The sequence below is a fragment of the Clarias gariepinus genome, chromosome 26 (assembly GCF_024256425.1).
Source record: "Clarias gariepinus isolate MV-2021 ecotype Netherlands chromosome 26, CGAR_prim_01v2, whole genome shotgun sequence".
NCBI classification, from domain to species: domain Eukaryota; kingdom Metazoa; phylum Chordata; class Actinopteri; order Siluriformes; family Clariidae; genus Clarias; species Clarias gariepinus.
The window spans coordinates 22082100-22099425 of NC_071125.1; the positions used below are offsets into that span (position 1 = coordinate 22082100).

Below are 17326 nucleotides of genomic sequence, written 5' to 3' on the forward strand. Positions count from 1 at the left end.
ATGAATTTATGGAAGCTAAATTAATTTATGGAAGAAGTCTCCAGTATTAGCTGGTACCCGAATGGGCACAGGTAGAACTGCAGCCTGGCTTTAGGACCATTTAAACTACACACATTGGGGACATCTTCAGGCATAGGCATAATTTAGGAGGGGAATAAGGGGTTGTAAACTCCTTCAACAGCTCCAATTCCTAACTGTTATAATGCATGATATATTGGTAACTGTATTATAACATAATAAAGTGGCCAATTACATTGAATTGAGAAAGCTAAAGAGTGAACACCCTGTGTGTTGCATCCAATAAATTCTTCGCACGCAGCAGTAACTACAGTAACCTCTGGAATACACTGGACTTTGGTGAAGATCTCAACCCCCTATTAAACCTAAAAGTAAATATAGGCTGTAAAAATGCTAAAGTTGTCTTTAGGGGCGGATCATCACAAAGTAATTAGCAGTATCTTTTGCAATGAAACACATCTTCGGTTTTAAAGACCCACTGGGAAGTCTCAGGACAGAGATGTTTGTAGGGTTTTGGTTTCTCGCTAACACAAGCTGCATTTTTAGTCTTATTAATCTGAAGATAAAGAGATGCTGGTGAGGAAACATGAGGAAACGTTATAACTCATTTACTCATTATAACAGCTATAACATAGAGAGAACTTACTATGATATTTTCTATAAAAACTTTGATATTTTTCATTAACAGAATAGCTCTGTCAGGTTTCAGGTGCGAGGCGACAGTGCCGTCAAGTTTCATGCTACACAATATTTTTCACCAGTGATGTAGTTTGTGTTTCAAATATAAAATATTTTTTTGAGAAACAACCCATTGCAGCCCACAAAAGCAGGACCTCCTAAACCTCCATTAAAAGACATCACCTAAAATGATATATTTTTTTGAAATGACAGTTTTAAAACACACTAGACAATCACACATCTGCACACAATCTGCTCTAATGATTTAATGATGGCTGTGATGATGCTGAGGTCTGTTCATGTGTCCTGAGGTCCAGACGTTACTGTCTATTGTATACAGCTTCTCATGCTTGGCTCTAAGTTTTGTAGTTTATCATGAGTTGTAAATGTGGCTGTTGATCCAGTAGATGAACTTAGACACCCTGGTGTACACGCCGGGAAAGTTAGGTCTGCCGCAGCCTGAACCCCAACTTACAATTCCCATCAGGAACCAGCGTCCACCTTCCAATGTCTGGCAGGACAGAGGGCCACCAGAGTCCCCCTGCATTCAAAGGAGAAAATAAAGGCATTGAAGAGACAGTCCAGGACATTTTTTAACATTCTCACACATATATTCACATGTGGCTCACATGTTGAAAAAATCTGAGACAAACTTGCACGCACCCGACAGGCGTCTCGCTCTCCAGTGGCCACGCCTGCACACAGCATGCGCGGAGAAACAGGACCGTACGCCCTCTTACACTCACTCTGACTCAGGACATTCACCTCAGCCTTCTGCAGCACCGTGGGTAGGACTTTATCTGAGGAAAAAGAGGACACGTTGACCATTGCTGCAAATGCATTCATTACAAATGGATTAAAGTTACACTAAATTTAAATCCCTTTAGGATAAATTGTTTAACTGAAATAAATTGTTAGTATTTTTCACTCAGTAATAGGAGAATAGTGCAATCACAACCACAGATAGTATGAAAAAGACCTGGACAAACCCTCTGTGACATCACTCATAGCTTTTCTCAAGAGCAGTTTTGAAGTTCTGGTTGTCTAAACCCTGCCAGGAGCTGCCGCCGCTTAAACACAGGTTAATCCATAAATAGGCGGAGAAGTGGAGGCTGGCTGTTGGTTAGAACACACCTACTGACCCCAGCTGACACAAGCTAGCTAGCTTAGCTTTAGCTTAGCTAAAGTGCTAAGGTGGCTAATAGCTAGTTAACTACAGTAGTTGGCTAAAGTGATGCATAGCAGTTTCTAATCTGCAATGTAGCTGTCACAGTTCTAATTATGGATCAATTTATTGTTTAATGTAAACAATACTAAACTATTAAACTGATTACTTAAATAAAATTTACCCCCATATAGTTGTTATGAAGGGAAATCTAGCTACGGAGACTGATTTTTTAACAGGTTAGAAAGGTTTATTTCTGTTGTAAAGTTGGACATTTTAACATGAGGGACTATAGGGACACTTTTGGAGCCAGCTAGTGGTCATTTGAGGTTTTTGCAGGTGTTGGGACCTTGATTACAATCATGTGTATTGTAGTGAAACATCAAAAACATCTGTTTAGAGATGGGCTTAATGTGTTGGATTTCAATTGAATTTGTAATAAATGTTATCATTTATTCAGAGATCTGTGTGCTATTTTTTTTTTTCTGCGCTGGCTTTGGACATGTAAGAAGAAAATCTGCTTTTGTATGTTTCTCAATGGACTGTATCAATCACTCACAAGTAAATTTATAGCATTTTAAGGATATTTTTTGTACTTTTGGTGAGTTACAAAAAGTTAGGAAAAAGAAAACAGTTAGAATTTCTAGTGTAAGTAGCTATGAAGCTGTTTTGAAATGTGTTTTATTCTCAAAAGTGTTATTCAGTAATGCATATGAGCGGAGTTTTCATCTTCCATATATATTTCATATTTCATCTTCATATTCCAGGTCTCACCCTGTTCGGAGCGGTAGCCCCAGCCAGTCACCCAGCAGCGGTGTCTCTCAGTGAGGGTCTGTGACGGCGCGGGTAGGCACACTGGCTGGATAAATGGGGCGAGGCTGCTGGGCCACGGCTTTCTGAGCTGCAGCAGGGCGATGTCGTAGTCAAAGTTGCGAGCATTGTAGTACTCATGCACAACAATACGCCGGATCTCCGCCACGTACTTAGCGCTGCCCTGGCTCAACATGCCCAGGTGAGCCGCCCACTGCCGAGGGTCTGAGAGTCTGTGACATGATCGGTTAGAGGTTGGTGAGGTTTGGATAGAGTGATGGCTCTTTTTCTAATATGTAGCAAAATACATTTTAACATGATCATTATTTAATAAATGCATTAATATATAGATTAGTTAGATATTAGACCAAAGCCCGTTGTATTGTGAATCTATGTAATTAAATCGTACCTCTCCTTGCTGAAGCAGTGTGCAGCGGAGACCAGCCACTCGCTGGTGATTACGGAGGCGCCGCAGTACAGATAGCCAGAGAAATGCAAACTGACCTGCCATGGCCACTCCCCCTCTACAGCATTGACTCCACCCACCACGCGCTCCTGAGGAGCTGCGCTGTCTATCACGCGTTTCACAGGCATGGACTGACCACAGGCTACGACACAGGACACACAGTTATGGTCACGCTACAGACATCCAGTGCATGGATTAGAGGCGATCAACAGAGGATTCGTTAGTGATATATATATTTTTTTGGATTTCGTTAAATTAAAAGAGGCATAAAGTTATTCTTCTAGACGACTGATTTCTTTAGAGACATTGATTAAATTAAAGAGCCAAAGTGTAAAAAACTGTCTCTACTGTTGTCTCTGTAGAGTTCAAATGTCTTATTACATGATAAAATGTTAGCGCCACTGATGTTCTGTTATGAATGTGAGACTTCTGTGGTTATATGATTTGCGCATTTTAAGAAATAAACAGCGCCATCTGTTAAATTTTGTGATGAACTAATGATTTTTTAAAGGTAGATTTTAATGATATAAGGGTGTTTTTATTTAAACTGCAAAGGAGCATATCTTCTCCTCCCGTGGAGAAGTTTTCCATCACAAAATTAAAAGTTAAGAAATCTTGGTATTTTATAAGCAACCACTTTTTAGACAAAAAAAAAAAGAAAATGGAAGCTGCCGGGTTTTATAGGTGCAACAGTCAAAGTCCTTAGAAGAATTGTGGGTGGTTCTGCAGGATGCTCAGTAAAAAGTAAAAAAAGTAGCTAATTTCTAATAAAGGTATACTTGCTCTACAGCATTTATTTGCATAGCACCGTACAGATAGATAGATAGATAGATAGATAGATAGATAGATAGATAGATAGATAGATGCTTTATTAATTCTGAAGAAAATTTCATACATGCAGTACTTACATATGTACTCCATATACTGTATGCTATAGAATATACAGTAGGTTTGGGAATATGTTTTAAGTGCATGCCAAATATCATCTTTTATCATAGGAGTAATACTATTTTGACGTGGTATGTGACACGATCCTTATTTTTATTAACTAGGTACTACCTGAATCATTTACCCAACCTGAATATGGATTTCACGTACCAAAGGCAACATTGAAATTTGAGTGAAAGCGAAAGATTTTATGGAATATAAAAGTTACATTCAGAAACTTTACTCATTGTTGTTATAACGACAAGTTTTAGGTTATAACCCTAAAAAAAACATAACAGTTTCTAATCAACTGTGCCGTATTTTTGCTTGCAGTTTGAGAAATAGAGAAGCTGATAGAAAGCCATGGTCCCGAAGAGCGCTGTCTTATTAAATCCATGCAAGCCTCGGAAGCCAGAGCAGAGATCAAAGCCCAGCATTTTCATATCAAACTTCCCCCCAAATCATGGCTGACACACCCTGCAATTAACGCAGCGGGTTCAACGCACTGCAGGTGAACCTGCACAGAATGGAGCGAACACTAACAACGTCCCCATGGAAGCAGAGCCGAGATGAGAGGTGAGTCATTGCGCTAACAATTACAGCTCAGTGCTGCGAAATGAAGTCTGTGGGCCGGAGATCCAGCACAGAAGTTCAGAAGGTTTATTAGTTAAACTAACTGAAATCCGACACCACAGACAAATCATTTTCCAAATTACAAATACTCAACTGGAAAGCTTAAATAAACAAAGCCATGGTAATGTAATCACAAGTAAAGGACTCGGGGTTGATTAAAGGTCACATGCTTTGTGAGAACTCACCGCAGTCGTTCTCATCACTGTGGTCGAGACAGTCGTGAAATCCATCACACTTTGCATTTTTCTTTAGGATACAGGCTCCGTTGCTGCACTGATACCACATCCCAGAGCAGCCCGTCTCTGTAAAACATCAAACTTTCTGCCAGACTGACATCTCACAAAAACACTCCAGATGAACTCAGGCATGAAACGTTAACCTTTCACATTCAGCCATCGTGGATTTGAGTAACTACTCAGTGTTTAGGAGTGGTGCACACTACACTATATTTTTCAAAACAGCCACAAAACAGATGCAGGTGTGAGTACAGTACCTTGAGTACAGTTGGTTTCATCTCGTCCATTGGGACAATCTTTTTCTCCATCGCATACATAAAGAGGATGAAGAGGGCTCAGGCTGCCGCAGTTCTTAGAGGGTTTTGCTGCAAATTGAAAGACAATATATTCATTTGAAAATTCATTATTCTCATAAACTCATACAAAGAAATTCCTTTTTATGGTCAGTTACAAATCCTGTGATCCTAAGCTCTTACTGTATATTATACACACTACACCGTTAGATGTATGTGGACACCCAACCATAAATTGGAACTAATTGTGGCTGAAATGTATTCCAGCATGACAATACCCCAGTGCACAAAGCAGAGGTGGGAGGTAGTACTTTGTTGCTGTACTTAAGTACAAATTTCATGTACTTGAATATTTCATGAATATTACTTGTATATTTATGATTATTTGAATTTTACTCTGCTCAAAATTACAGCAAATGCCTGCACATTTACTTAACTACATTTCTGCATGACGTGTTACCCATCAACCGTGGTGTGCAGTGTTTGAAATGGGAATTTCGCCATCTGCTGACTATTATGCATAACTGCATAACTTGCCATTCCTTCGATCCACACATAATAATAACGGAACAGGTGTTTGAATTCAAAAGGGGAGATGGTTGCCGACAGCATTAAAAAAAAGCATATTTACAATCGAGAGAGAGAGAGGGAGAGAGGGAGAAAGATTTTTTTGAAAATGGCTACTATAAGCTAATACAAGCCCTGAACTTTTGATATTTATGTAAATGTGAATGCGTACTTCTGTAATTTATTCAAGCACACAAGTAAATGGAGGACTTCTACTTTTACTTAAACAATATATCTCTATGTCCTATATCTCTATTTTTACTTAAGTACAGGACTTGTGTACGTTCCCACCTCTGGCACAAAGCCAGCTCCCTGGTGTTTTAAGATGGGAGTTGAAGTCGAGGAACTCAGTCTTGACCTCAGACCTACTTTGGGATCAAGTGGAACTGGGATGTCCTTCGATAACATCAGTGCCTGACATACAGTACAAATGTAGTGGAAAGGCTTCCCAGATGAATGGAGCTTATTAAAACAGCAACAATAGGACTACATCTGGAAAGAGATCTTCAACAGACCTTTGATCATTTTTTAAATGAATTGTGGCACAAATCGTTTGATAAATCCCTTTTCATCCAAATCCTTCAACACAACAGGGAATGTTTTAATCCTAAACTTTGTTGTAAAGCCCTTTAAAGAAGGGCTTTACAACAAAGACTATCGATATAAGTGCATGCTTTTTAATTTTATCATTATTATTGTTATTATTATTATTATTATTATTAATATTATAATGTTTGTTTTGTAGAGAAATCCTGGTACCAAAATGAGGCTAAGGTTTCCCTTTTTTCTTACCAATATCCTTATTTAATAACAGGATTTTCAAGCTTTTTCCCAGCTCCTCCTCATAAACAAACTCTCACTGGAACTGGACTTGATACTGTACTAAACCTGATATATGCAAAACTCAAATCACCCCAAATGCCACTTAATACCTGATTTGATGTGACGGGTCATATATTTGATTAGGATGTAAAATTTGTCCAGTCTCTGGAAGACTCTGCACTTTAATTTAATCTCTAACCAGTACACATGCAGTGTGTGTGTGTGTGTGGGTGTGTGTGTGGGTGTGAGATTACCACAGACAATAACTTCAACATGTTTCCTTGTACCAAGAAAAGAACAGACTCTTATCATACCTGTAATGTTAGTCTAAGGGCAGATTTTAAAATATGTGTCCGTGCAAAACAAACACATTCAAGACTACAGCTCTTACATACTAGCAATAACTGTGAAGTGATGATGAGGATATAAAAAAATGTCATACCAAAGATTTATAAAGATTTCCCAACACTAGTAAAGTAAAAATAGTAGTAAGAAGTTATACACGCTTTCTTGAATGATTTGTGGTGCAAAACTAATGAGGCTGCATGTGAGAGAAAATTCGTACCAACATTCTAGAGCTATGTTTACACAATAATAATAAAAAATAAGTATGAATAATTTAATACATGTTGTACAAGGAATGGAAAAAGATTCTTTTTTATAAAGCAGGGAAAGATGCTGATGTTTGATGTTTTTGGTCCATGGTAATCACACATACACTCCAGATGCAGTTTATAGAACTTAGAAGGAAAAATTCTATTGCTATCCTTTAATGTCATCACGTTAGTCATCTGTAACTCAGGCAATTTTACTGGTTTGTTTAGCGACAGACAGAAAGTTGACGTACAACAGAACACCTCGTCGCTCTCATCCTGACAGTCATCCAGGCCATCACAACGTCTTTCTTTTTCCAAACACAACCCTGTGGCGCACAGAAAGTGACCTTCAGGACACGCTAGAGATAAAACAAGAAGATTTCATTAATTTTCAACATATGTGCTATGAGGAAAATACTGATTGAATTGTAATAACGTCCACGATCGTCTGGGGGCAGCATTGCTCTCACGTTGGCTGATGTTGAAGCTGCTGTAGGTGGCACTGAAAGGCAGCTCTGAGCTGCGGGAGCTGCAGCGAAACACCACCTCCACGCTTCTCTCAGGAATGCGGAAGACGGTCGCATGGCTCACGTAACGGCCACAGTATCTGCAAGATCATGATGACGGAGTGGAGCAGCTTATCAACCTGAGCGCACATTTCATCACCATCACACTCGCACTAAACATACGATCACTCACATGATCTCGTTGACCTTCCACCAGCCGTGTTCACACGGAGTCAGATCTTTCAGGGAGAGGATGTAGTTCTGAAACTTCAGAGCGACGCCGAGAGAAGCGCTGCGTGTCTAAAAAGAATCAAAAACCTTCAGATCAAATGTCATAGATGCTTTTAAATGAGACGAATGTTTCACATATGTTGCTTTTTCATGTAAAAAATATTCACTGTAGTAATTACAGTACCTGAAGCCTCCAGGTGCAGGAGCACAGCGGGGGAAGAAGACTGGGGTGGAACGGGCTGGTCATATCACCTGCCTCGCCAGGGGCCGATGGAACCTCGATTACACTCAGGCATTCTACAGATGTATGAAAGATAAAAGAGATAAAGGATGAGATACCACCTCTAGATCTTTAATCTCTTTTGTAACAGAGATCAGACTTGTATATTGTGAATATTAAGTACATCCTCTGACAATCCAGCTGTTTTTCCCACATTCCCACATACCCTCCTCAGGAATGGCCTGGAAGAATCCTCGGAAGCTCTTGCTGCCTTGGGTGAGTGTAAAGGAAAGCAGCATGACGTTAGAGGTGGAGACAAGAGATATCGGGACCCGCACTGTCTCACACAACCTACAGGAGAACACACTTACTGAACACACATTACATGTATATTATGTCTGCTTAGAGTCTATCCAAGATTCTTTAATAAGATAACAATCACCTGCTATTTACTACTAATAATAAGATTGCCATACGTTCTGTACCAGCCTGATTTAAGCACAGACCTGTGCAAGGTTTTGGCTCTCATAGGAAGCAATGCGTCATACACAGTGAGGGCATCGTATATGCAGTCACTCGGGTCAATGTTCAGGCTGTTCACCGTGAGCCGGATGATGGTGCCTGGACAAGACGTGAGTTTGATGTGACAGCTCAGACCTCCCCATGATGAGAAAACGTTCAGTGGGACTCTAACATCTGGGAGGCCTGCGTACAGTTTATCCACACACTCAGAACCTGAGAGAGAAAAAGAGAGAGAGAGAGAGAGAGAGAGAGAGAGATACACTTTAACTTCCAAACTCAGGACTAAATTTGGGATTTGAAACACATCTAGTGATACTAAACAAATAGCGAAAGCATTACCTGCAGCGATAGATGTGTAATCTGAGCGAAGAGCAACTAAGAAAGGAAAAAGTGTAATAAATATATACTAATCATTGTTTCATATATTATACACAAGAGGCGTTCAAGTCAAACTGGGATTTGTGATGAAATTTCTGTTTTATAACGGTGTAAAACTGGTAGGCATTTACAGGAGACTTCAAGCACAATAAGGTTATCATTAATAACGGTTTATATGTGAATGATGATCCCGGGCCAAGGTAGATCAGAGACCACTGCAGTCGTTTCCATAAACATTTAGAGAGTGGAACGCTTTGAAAATCAATAGATAACTCGTCTCCAAACTTGTGGAAGAGGCACAACTGTCTGTGGGAAGTGACAATCATTCACCAACACCACTGAAATGATGCCCTCCCAGAAACTTCTTAACTGGCCTCAATCACTCACTCATCATCGATATCGCTTTATCCTGTAATCAGGGTCGCGAAGGGCCTGGAGCCTATCCCAGGAGAGCCGTGCCCCAGGGCACGAGGTGGGGTTCACCCTGGACAGGGTGCTAATCCATCGCAGGGCAGACACACATACACACACCCAGACTCTCATTCTCACACTACTGCAAATTTGGGAACGCCAATTAGCCTAATCTGCATGTCTTTGGACAGTCCTAACCACTACACCACCGTGCCACCCCCATTCTTTTAATGGAAAAAAATATATAAAAATACCACTCACTGCACCACTTGCACATTACAGCAACTCGGCTTTGAGTTATTGCCACATCCCCCGTACAGTCCTGACCTTGCAAGCCATTGAAACATGTTTAGGCCTTTAAAAAAGTTCCTGGAAGGCCAGCGTTTCAGACGTGAAGCAGGCCGTCCGATCATTGCTTGGTCTTACTTTCTACATTGATGGTATCTAAGCACTAGTGAAAGCTGGGATAAGTGCATTAGTGTAGCAGGAGATTACAGTATATGCGGAAATACATTTTTTAACTCTCTATAACTGCCTTCTGTTGTTCTGCTCAATTAAAAGTCCCTTTTACTTTAAAATTCTGGTAAAACAAATTACAGGTACATGTAATTTTTTTTATTAAAAATTAAGTGAATTCAAAACTTTTTAAATCCTGTGAATTGACTGTTACGTACTGTAAATGTTATATTTTCTCGCTATAAATGTCATTCTGTATTATGACACTAATAATAATAAGGAAATGACAATGATAATTCAGTGCCTTTGATTACACAAGGGTCTCAGATGATATAACATTTCAGTAAACGCATTAGTGTTCTCTCTGAATCACAGCCTCAGACAGGTATCACTCGTCTTACTGTTGATGAAGATGGAATCAATGTCCACTGGCAGCCCCAACAGGAAGCCCACAGACGATCTGTTCTGTAGGGACGTGAGCACCGAATCTTTAAGTATCACGCTAACACACTCCTCACACACTGCTGGAGTCTTTAGCCTTGGCACCACGAAGATCATCCAGAAATATACCAGCACGCCACCTTTATCATTGTTACTGACGAGGATGAGACCAGAACACAGCACAAGGTTACTTTTCAAAATGTCTAGGTATGATTTCAATGCTTTCCAAAATGTTATTGAAACGTATATACATTTTTTTGTACTTAAACACTACTACATTACTACAGTACTACATTATTCATTAGGTTTTTTATATGAACTTAGCCATCTTTAGTTTTACACATGAGCTACAGGGCTAATGTAGCTGACAATGAAAAGTGTAAGGCTAATGTATGTACAGAACAATGAGAAATTCCAAAGCTAACATACATTTAAAAAAATAGTTTAAAAAAACAAACAAAAACAAGATTAATAAAAAAAGAGGCTAGTGGAGTTAACAATAAAATCTAAATACTAGGCCAATATGTATTAGGTACATGACTAAAGTAGCTAATAATAAATAATACAAGGCTAAAGTAGCCAACAATAAATACCACAAAGGTTAAAGTAGCTAACAATAAATAATACAGGGCTAAATGAGGCTAACAATAATTAATACAAGGCTAAAATAAATAACAATAAATACCACAAAGGTTAAAGTAGCTAACAATAAATACCAAAAAGGTTAAAGTAGCTAACAATAAATAATACACGGCTAGAGTAGCTAATAAATATTACAGACTAAAGTAGCTAACAATAAATAATACAGGGCTAAATGAGGCTAACAATAAATAATACAAGGCTAAAGTAGCTAACAATAAATACCACAAAGGGTAAAGTAGCTAACAATAAATAATACACGGCTAGAGTAGCTAATAAATATTACGAACCAAAGTAGCTAACAATAAATAATACAGGGCTAAATGAGGCTAACAATAAATAATACAAGGCTAAAGTAGCCAACAATAAATACAACAACGGTTAAAGTAGCTAACAATAAATAATACAGGGCTAGAATAGCTAATAGCAAATAATACAGGGCTAAAATAGCTAACAATAAATAATACAAGGCTAAAGTAGCTAACAATAAATAATACACGGCTAGAGTAGCTAATAAATATTACGGACCAAAGTAGCTAACAATAAATAATACAGGGCTAAATGAGGCTAACAATAAATAATACAAGGCTAAAGTAGCCAACAATAAATACAACAACGGTTAAAGTAGCTAACAATAAATAATACAGGGCTAGAATAGCTAAGAGCAAATAATACAGGGCTAAAATAGCTAACAATAAATAATACAAGGCTAAAGTAGCTAACAATAAATGCCACAAAGGTTAAAGTAGCTAACAATAAATAATACACGGCTAGAGTAGCTAATAAATATTACGGACTAAAATAGCTAACAATAAATAATACAAGGCTAAAGTAGCTAACAATAAATACCACAAAGGTTTAAGTAGCTAACAATAAATAATACACGGCTAGAGTAGCTAATAAATATTACGGACTAAAGTAGCTAACAATAAATAATACAGGGCTAAATGAGGCTAACAATAAATAATACAAGGCTAAAGTAGCTAACAATAAATACCACAAAGGGTAAAGTAGCTAACAATAAATAATACACGGCTAGAGTAGCTAATAAATATTACGAACCAAAGTAGCTAACAATAAATAATACAGGGCTAAATGAGGCTAACAATAAATAATACAAGGCTAAAGTAGCCAACAATAAATACAACAACGGTTAAAGTAGCTAACAATAAATAATACAGGGCTAGAATAGCTAATAGCAAATAATACAGGGCTAAAATAGCTAACAATAAATAATACAAGGCTAAAGTAGCTAACAATAAATAATACACGGCTAGAGTAGCTAATAAATATTACGGACCAAAGTAGCTAACAATAAATAATACAGGGCTAAATGAGGCTAACAATAAATAATACAAGGCTAAAGTAGCCAACAATAAATACAACAACGGTTAAAGTAGCTAACAATAAATAATACAGGGCTAGAATAGCTAAGAGCAAATAATACAGGGCTAAAATAGCTAACAATAAATAATACAAGGCTAAAGTAGCTAACAATAAATGCCACAAAGGTTAAAGTAGCTAACAATAAATAATACACGGCTAGAGTAGCTAATAAATATTACGGACTAAAATAGCTAACAATAAATAATACAAGGCTAAAGTAGCTAACAATAAATACCACAAAGGTTTAAGTAGCTAACAATAAATAATACACGGCTAGAGTAGCTAATAAATATTACGGACTAAAGTAGCTAACAATAAATAATACAGGGCTAAATGAGGCTAACAATAAATAATACAAGGCTAAAGTAGCCAACAATAAATACAACAACGGTTAAAGTAGCTAACAATAAATAATACAGGGCTAAAATAGCTAACAATAAATAATACAGGGCTAGAATAGCTAATAACAAATAATACAGGGCTAAAATAGCTAACAATAAATAATACAAGGCTAAAGTAGCTAACAATAAATACCACAAAGGGTAAAATAGCTAACAATAAATAATACACGGCTAGAGTAGCTAATAAATATTACGGACTAAAGTAGCTAACAATAAATACCACAACGTTTAAAGTAGCTAACAATAAATAATACAGGGCTAGAATAGCTAATAACAAATAATACAAGGCTAAAGTAGCTAACAATAAATGCCACAAAGATTAAAGTAGCTAACAATAAATAATACAGGGCTAAAATAGCTAACAATAAATAATACAAGGCTAAAGTAGCTAACAATAAATACCACAAAGGGTAAAGTAGCTAACAATAAATAATACACGGCTAGAGTAGCTAATAAATATTACGGACTAAAGTAGCTAACAATAAATAATACAGGGCTAAAAAAGGCGAACAATAAATAATACAAGGCTAAAGTAGCCAACAATAAATACAACAACAGTTAAAGTAGCTAACAATAAATAATACAAGGCTAAAGTAGCCAACAATAAATACCACAAAGGTTAAAGTAGCTAACAATAAATAACACATGGCTAGAGTAGCTAATAACAAATATTACAGACTAAAGTAGCTAACAGTAAATAAAACAAGGCTAAAATAACTAACAATTAATATTACAACAATAATATTACAACAATAAATGCCAAAGAACTACAGTAGGCAACAATATAATACCAGAACCATTAATGTAGCTAACAACAAACGCTACAAAGTTAATTTGGCTAATAAATGCTACAAGAATGATATAGCTAACAATAAGAACAAGTTTGATGTAGCTAACAATAAATACCACAAGGCTAAAGTCGCTAACAATAAATAATACAAGGTTAAAGTAGGCAACAGTAAACACCACAAGGTTAATGTAGCTAACAATAAATTAGAATGAAAATTTATTACATGTAGCTGAATGAAACCCCAGGGGGTAAAAGTCATTTGACATTTGTGTGTGTGTGTGTGTGTGTGTGTGTGTTTGATGACGGCAGTACCTCAGGTCAGATATGACGGTGTGTTTGTAAAGCTTTGATACTGATGATGATCTGTAGACTTTGCTGACCTTTATCAGAAACAGAGGAATGCAAGATTAATATATTCACTCTAATGCATTAATAATGTCTAATTAATAATGACCAATTTCTCTTTATTCCACAATGCTGATTAATTCTCTATTCTAATTGGTCAGAATTCATTTATTCATTTTCATTAGCAGCAGCTCTGACAATATTTCTAATTTACAGATTACATCATCATTACCACATGCTGTATTTGATTTGCCATGGACACGAATTCACTGGAGTCTGCTTGCCGGTACTCTGGTATGAACTCCACATTGGCAACACGAAACATACCAGCGAAGTACACACCACTATTGCTTTCTCTCCGGACTATAAGAAAAGACAATATTTCACATCAAAGTCACCAAACAAGTAACCCATCACCACTCTTATTCCTCAAATCCTGCACATTGTCCCAAAAGGTACGTACTGTATGAGTGTGTGTTACACGTACATGTAAAAACCCACAAAAGTGACCACATGATCACCACGATGACAAACACCACAACTGTAATAATCAAGACCAGATTCTGCAGGTTCACTGGAGGCCTCTTCTTTGCCTTCTTCGCTCTTCTTCTGCGCCTGTTGTATTTCCGACATAGTTTATCGAGCATGGCGTCCACCGTGGCCACCTCCACGGACACATCTGTCACCTGTAGACAAGGTATTAGATCACAAACACACCTAAAACATAAATATAGGAATTAAGAGGTAGAAGTTAGTGGGTATTGTTAGTGGCGCTTTCCCCGAGAGGCCAGAAGGGAGGCAACCTTTGCCTGTTTTTTTTTTCCGGAGTGTACTTGTCATTTTATAATAATAATTGTTATTATTAATAATTTCACTGAGTATTTTACCAAGAGTGAAACAGCGACCCTCTAAATGTTATGTAGTGAATGAGTGGTGGAACACGGTATTGCATCCTATACTTCAGCTGTTGTATTCGTGGCCTTGACTCACTCCTTGTTCACACTGCAGGCCCAATCCCATTTGTTTCATAAATCTGGATTTTAGAACCGACTTTCCACAATGTTATTTGAAAGTTACCTGATTAAATTCACTGGCAACACATTGATGCATCCTCCCCAACATACTATCAAACATTGCCCTCCATTTCCATACTGTGGTTAAGCCAGCTCCTTACGGTTAATTTAGCTGCATAGAAAATTCAAGAGCACGGCATTTACATGCTTAGTGATAATAGTAGCAAAGCCATTAGGTTTGTATCTAATTCCAAACTAACTCTGGCACAAACGGAATTTACTAAAATCAGATTCAGTGTAGTTTTTACTTTTTAGACTAGATAAAAGCAATTTGATTCAAAACTGATTCTAATTTGCATATGCCAAAAATTGGATTTGGTTTGGCAGTCTGGTCAAGGCCTTACACTGTTTATTGAACCTTGCTTGTAGGGATTTACCTGCATGTGTTTTTTCTTTTTGCAGTTGTTTACACACCGAAAATAAGACCCATGTTGGTATTGTTAGTGATAAATGTTAGCGATAGATCCCAGCGGTACATTTTAGCGATACATGTTAGTGGTACATGTTAATGGTACGGTAGATGGTGTAACCCGTTTGGATCCCTTTCAAAGCGAGTGATTTAAGCGGTAATTCCAAACGCTGCTCTTGCGATATGTGACAGTGATAAGAAAGAGCTGTGCCAGTCCATGCTGTGAATGTAAATCCAAAACTCAAACCTTTGATTGCACACACACACACACACACACACACACACACACACACACACACATGCACAAAAACATAAAAACCCTAAATCTTTAAAAAGAAAAAAAAAAAAAAAAAACTATTTTGTTTTTTAAACAGGTTTTGGTGGCTACATATTTTGCTGTATAAATACACACAGTTTAAAAAAAATTGTGTATTGCTACTTATCCTTGTATGCTACATATTCTGTACACTTTATTTGAGGTTACAAAGTAGATATGGTCACTGTTTATAAATTAGTATTTCATGTTGAAGCCGTAGGTTGTGTAAAGCTGGAGAGACGACGGGTCCCCACTTTCCTGTTGGAAAACCTCCTGGTGTGTTTCACCGCCATACAATTCTGTGTGTAGGAGTTAACCTGTCCAGCCTTATGGTGTTTCAGTGAACATTCATTATTCATGCCATGTCATCATCCTCTCGTTTTACTTACTTCCACTGAGCTAACTGAGGGCTGCTTAGATGTTAATAGACTAATAACCTCACTTGTAGAACTTATAAGTGGGTTTGCTCATTCGGTTTTCACAGAACACGACAGAGAAATTGTTGTTGGTGCGGTAAAATTTTTTAGAGCTGCTTTCTAATAACTATACATTATACATATTTCCTTACACATATCATTTTAATTTCCCTAATTTTCTTTTCGATTCTGTAAGGCTGCTTTGCAATGAAGACTATAGTTTAATGCACTATAGAAATAAAACGGAATTGAATTAAATTGAACTTCAGAGTTGAAAAAATGAGCTGAAAATTTGTGGTGAATCTCTCACCTGAGAATGTGAATATAGTAAAGAAAAAGGTAGATAATGTCACTTTAAGGAACACGACTTGTACTACTCTAGTTAAGATACTTTATGTACTTTCCAGGCACACACAGAAGATACAAAAAGATGCCCTTTATGATCTCACTTGAATAACAATTAACTTTATTTTGGGGAGTGCGTAAAGAAATAGCATGAAAGCAAATGGAAAAACAACAAAAAATATTTTTTATAAGTGACTCACACTGATGTGGTCCTCTGGCAGTGCATCGTCCTCGCTCGCCTGGCTGCTCTCTCCCCTCACCTCCATGCCGCCGGTACATTCCTTAAGCCTAATGCTTCTTCTACCAAATGAATAACAACAACACCACACTCATATCCACCATGTCTGTGCGCTGTGACAGCCGGGTGCACGTGTATGAAGCAGCTGAGCTGTGCTTATGAGCATCCGGTGAGCACGGGTAATTTTATCCGCACCTGCTGAGATCCTGTTTCTTTAATTCTGTTATCTGAGAGATCCGTTCAGTTTGGAGCAGCAGTGTTCTCAGTATTTTTGCAGCTAGGAAGGAACTTCTTAAAAAAAAAAAGAAAAAGGTTTACTGATCTCAGGAATGATTTGATTTTATGAATGGAATAATCACTGGCAGTCTCAGGGTCTGGGGCAAAGTAAATAAATAAAATCCAGACACACACCCATTAGTGCACTTGATTATGTTTCCTGTGTTCCATGTTGCGCTATGGAGCACCGCATCATGTATTCTACACACGGGCAGGAGAATTAATTAAGTTCCCTCTGCATCATATATTATCCACTAAAGGAGCACCCCAGAGGGCAATTCATCATGTTTCCGAGCATGCATGAGAACCTCTAGAC

General features: G+C 37.7%; 1 protein-coding gene across 1 annotated transcript; it reads right to left on the minus strand.

Annotated features, from left to right (window-relative positions):
- Window positions 1–996: 996 nt before the first annotated feature.
- tmprss7 (transmembrane serine protease 7) lies at window positions 997–14544 on the minus strand. Its single transcript, XM_053488212.1, has 17 exons — window positions 14425–14544; window positions 14170–14300; window positions 13905–13972; window positions 10337–10530; window positions 9030–9065; window positions 8675–8903; window positions 8395–8519; window positions 8133–8245; window positions 7911–8017; window positions 7682–7818; window positions 7463–7570; window positions 5191–5298; window positions 4883–4999; window positions 3081–3279; window positions 2636–2904; window positions 1360–1496; window positions 997–1237 (listed from the first exon to the last, which is right to left on the minus strand). Exons 1-17 carry the CDS (start codon window positions 14450–14452, stop codon window positions 1070–1072), a joined length of 2274 nt encoding a protein of 757 aa, XP_053344187.1. The 5' UTR covers window positions 14453–14544; the 3' UTR covers window positions 997–1069.
- Window positions 14545–17326: the final 2782 nt, after the last annotated feature.

Excerpts from the sequence above, each read along its gene's own strand:
- tmprss7 (XM_053488212.1), bottom strand. The coding sequence starts at position 14,452 with ATGTGGTCACTTTTGTGGGTTTTTACAT. Across the intron at positions 7,571-7,681 it reads CAGCTTCAACATCAGCCAAC|CGTGTCCTGAAGGTCACTTT; the intron begins GTGAGAGCAATG and ends TTTTATCTCTAG. Across the intron at positions 5,299-7,462 it reads GAGCGACGAGGTGTTCTGTT|CAAAACCCTCTAAGAACTGC; the intron begins GTACGTCAACTT and ends TTCAATTTGCAG.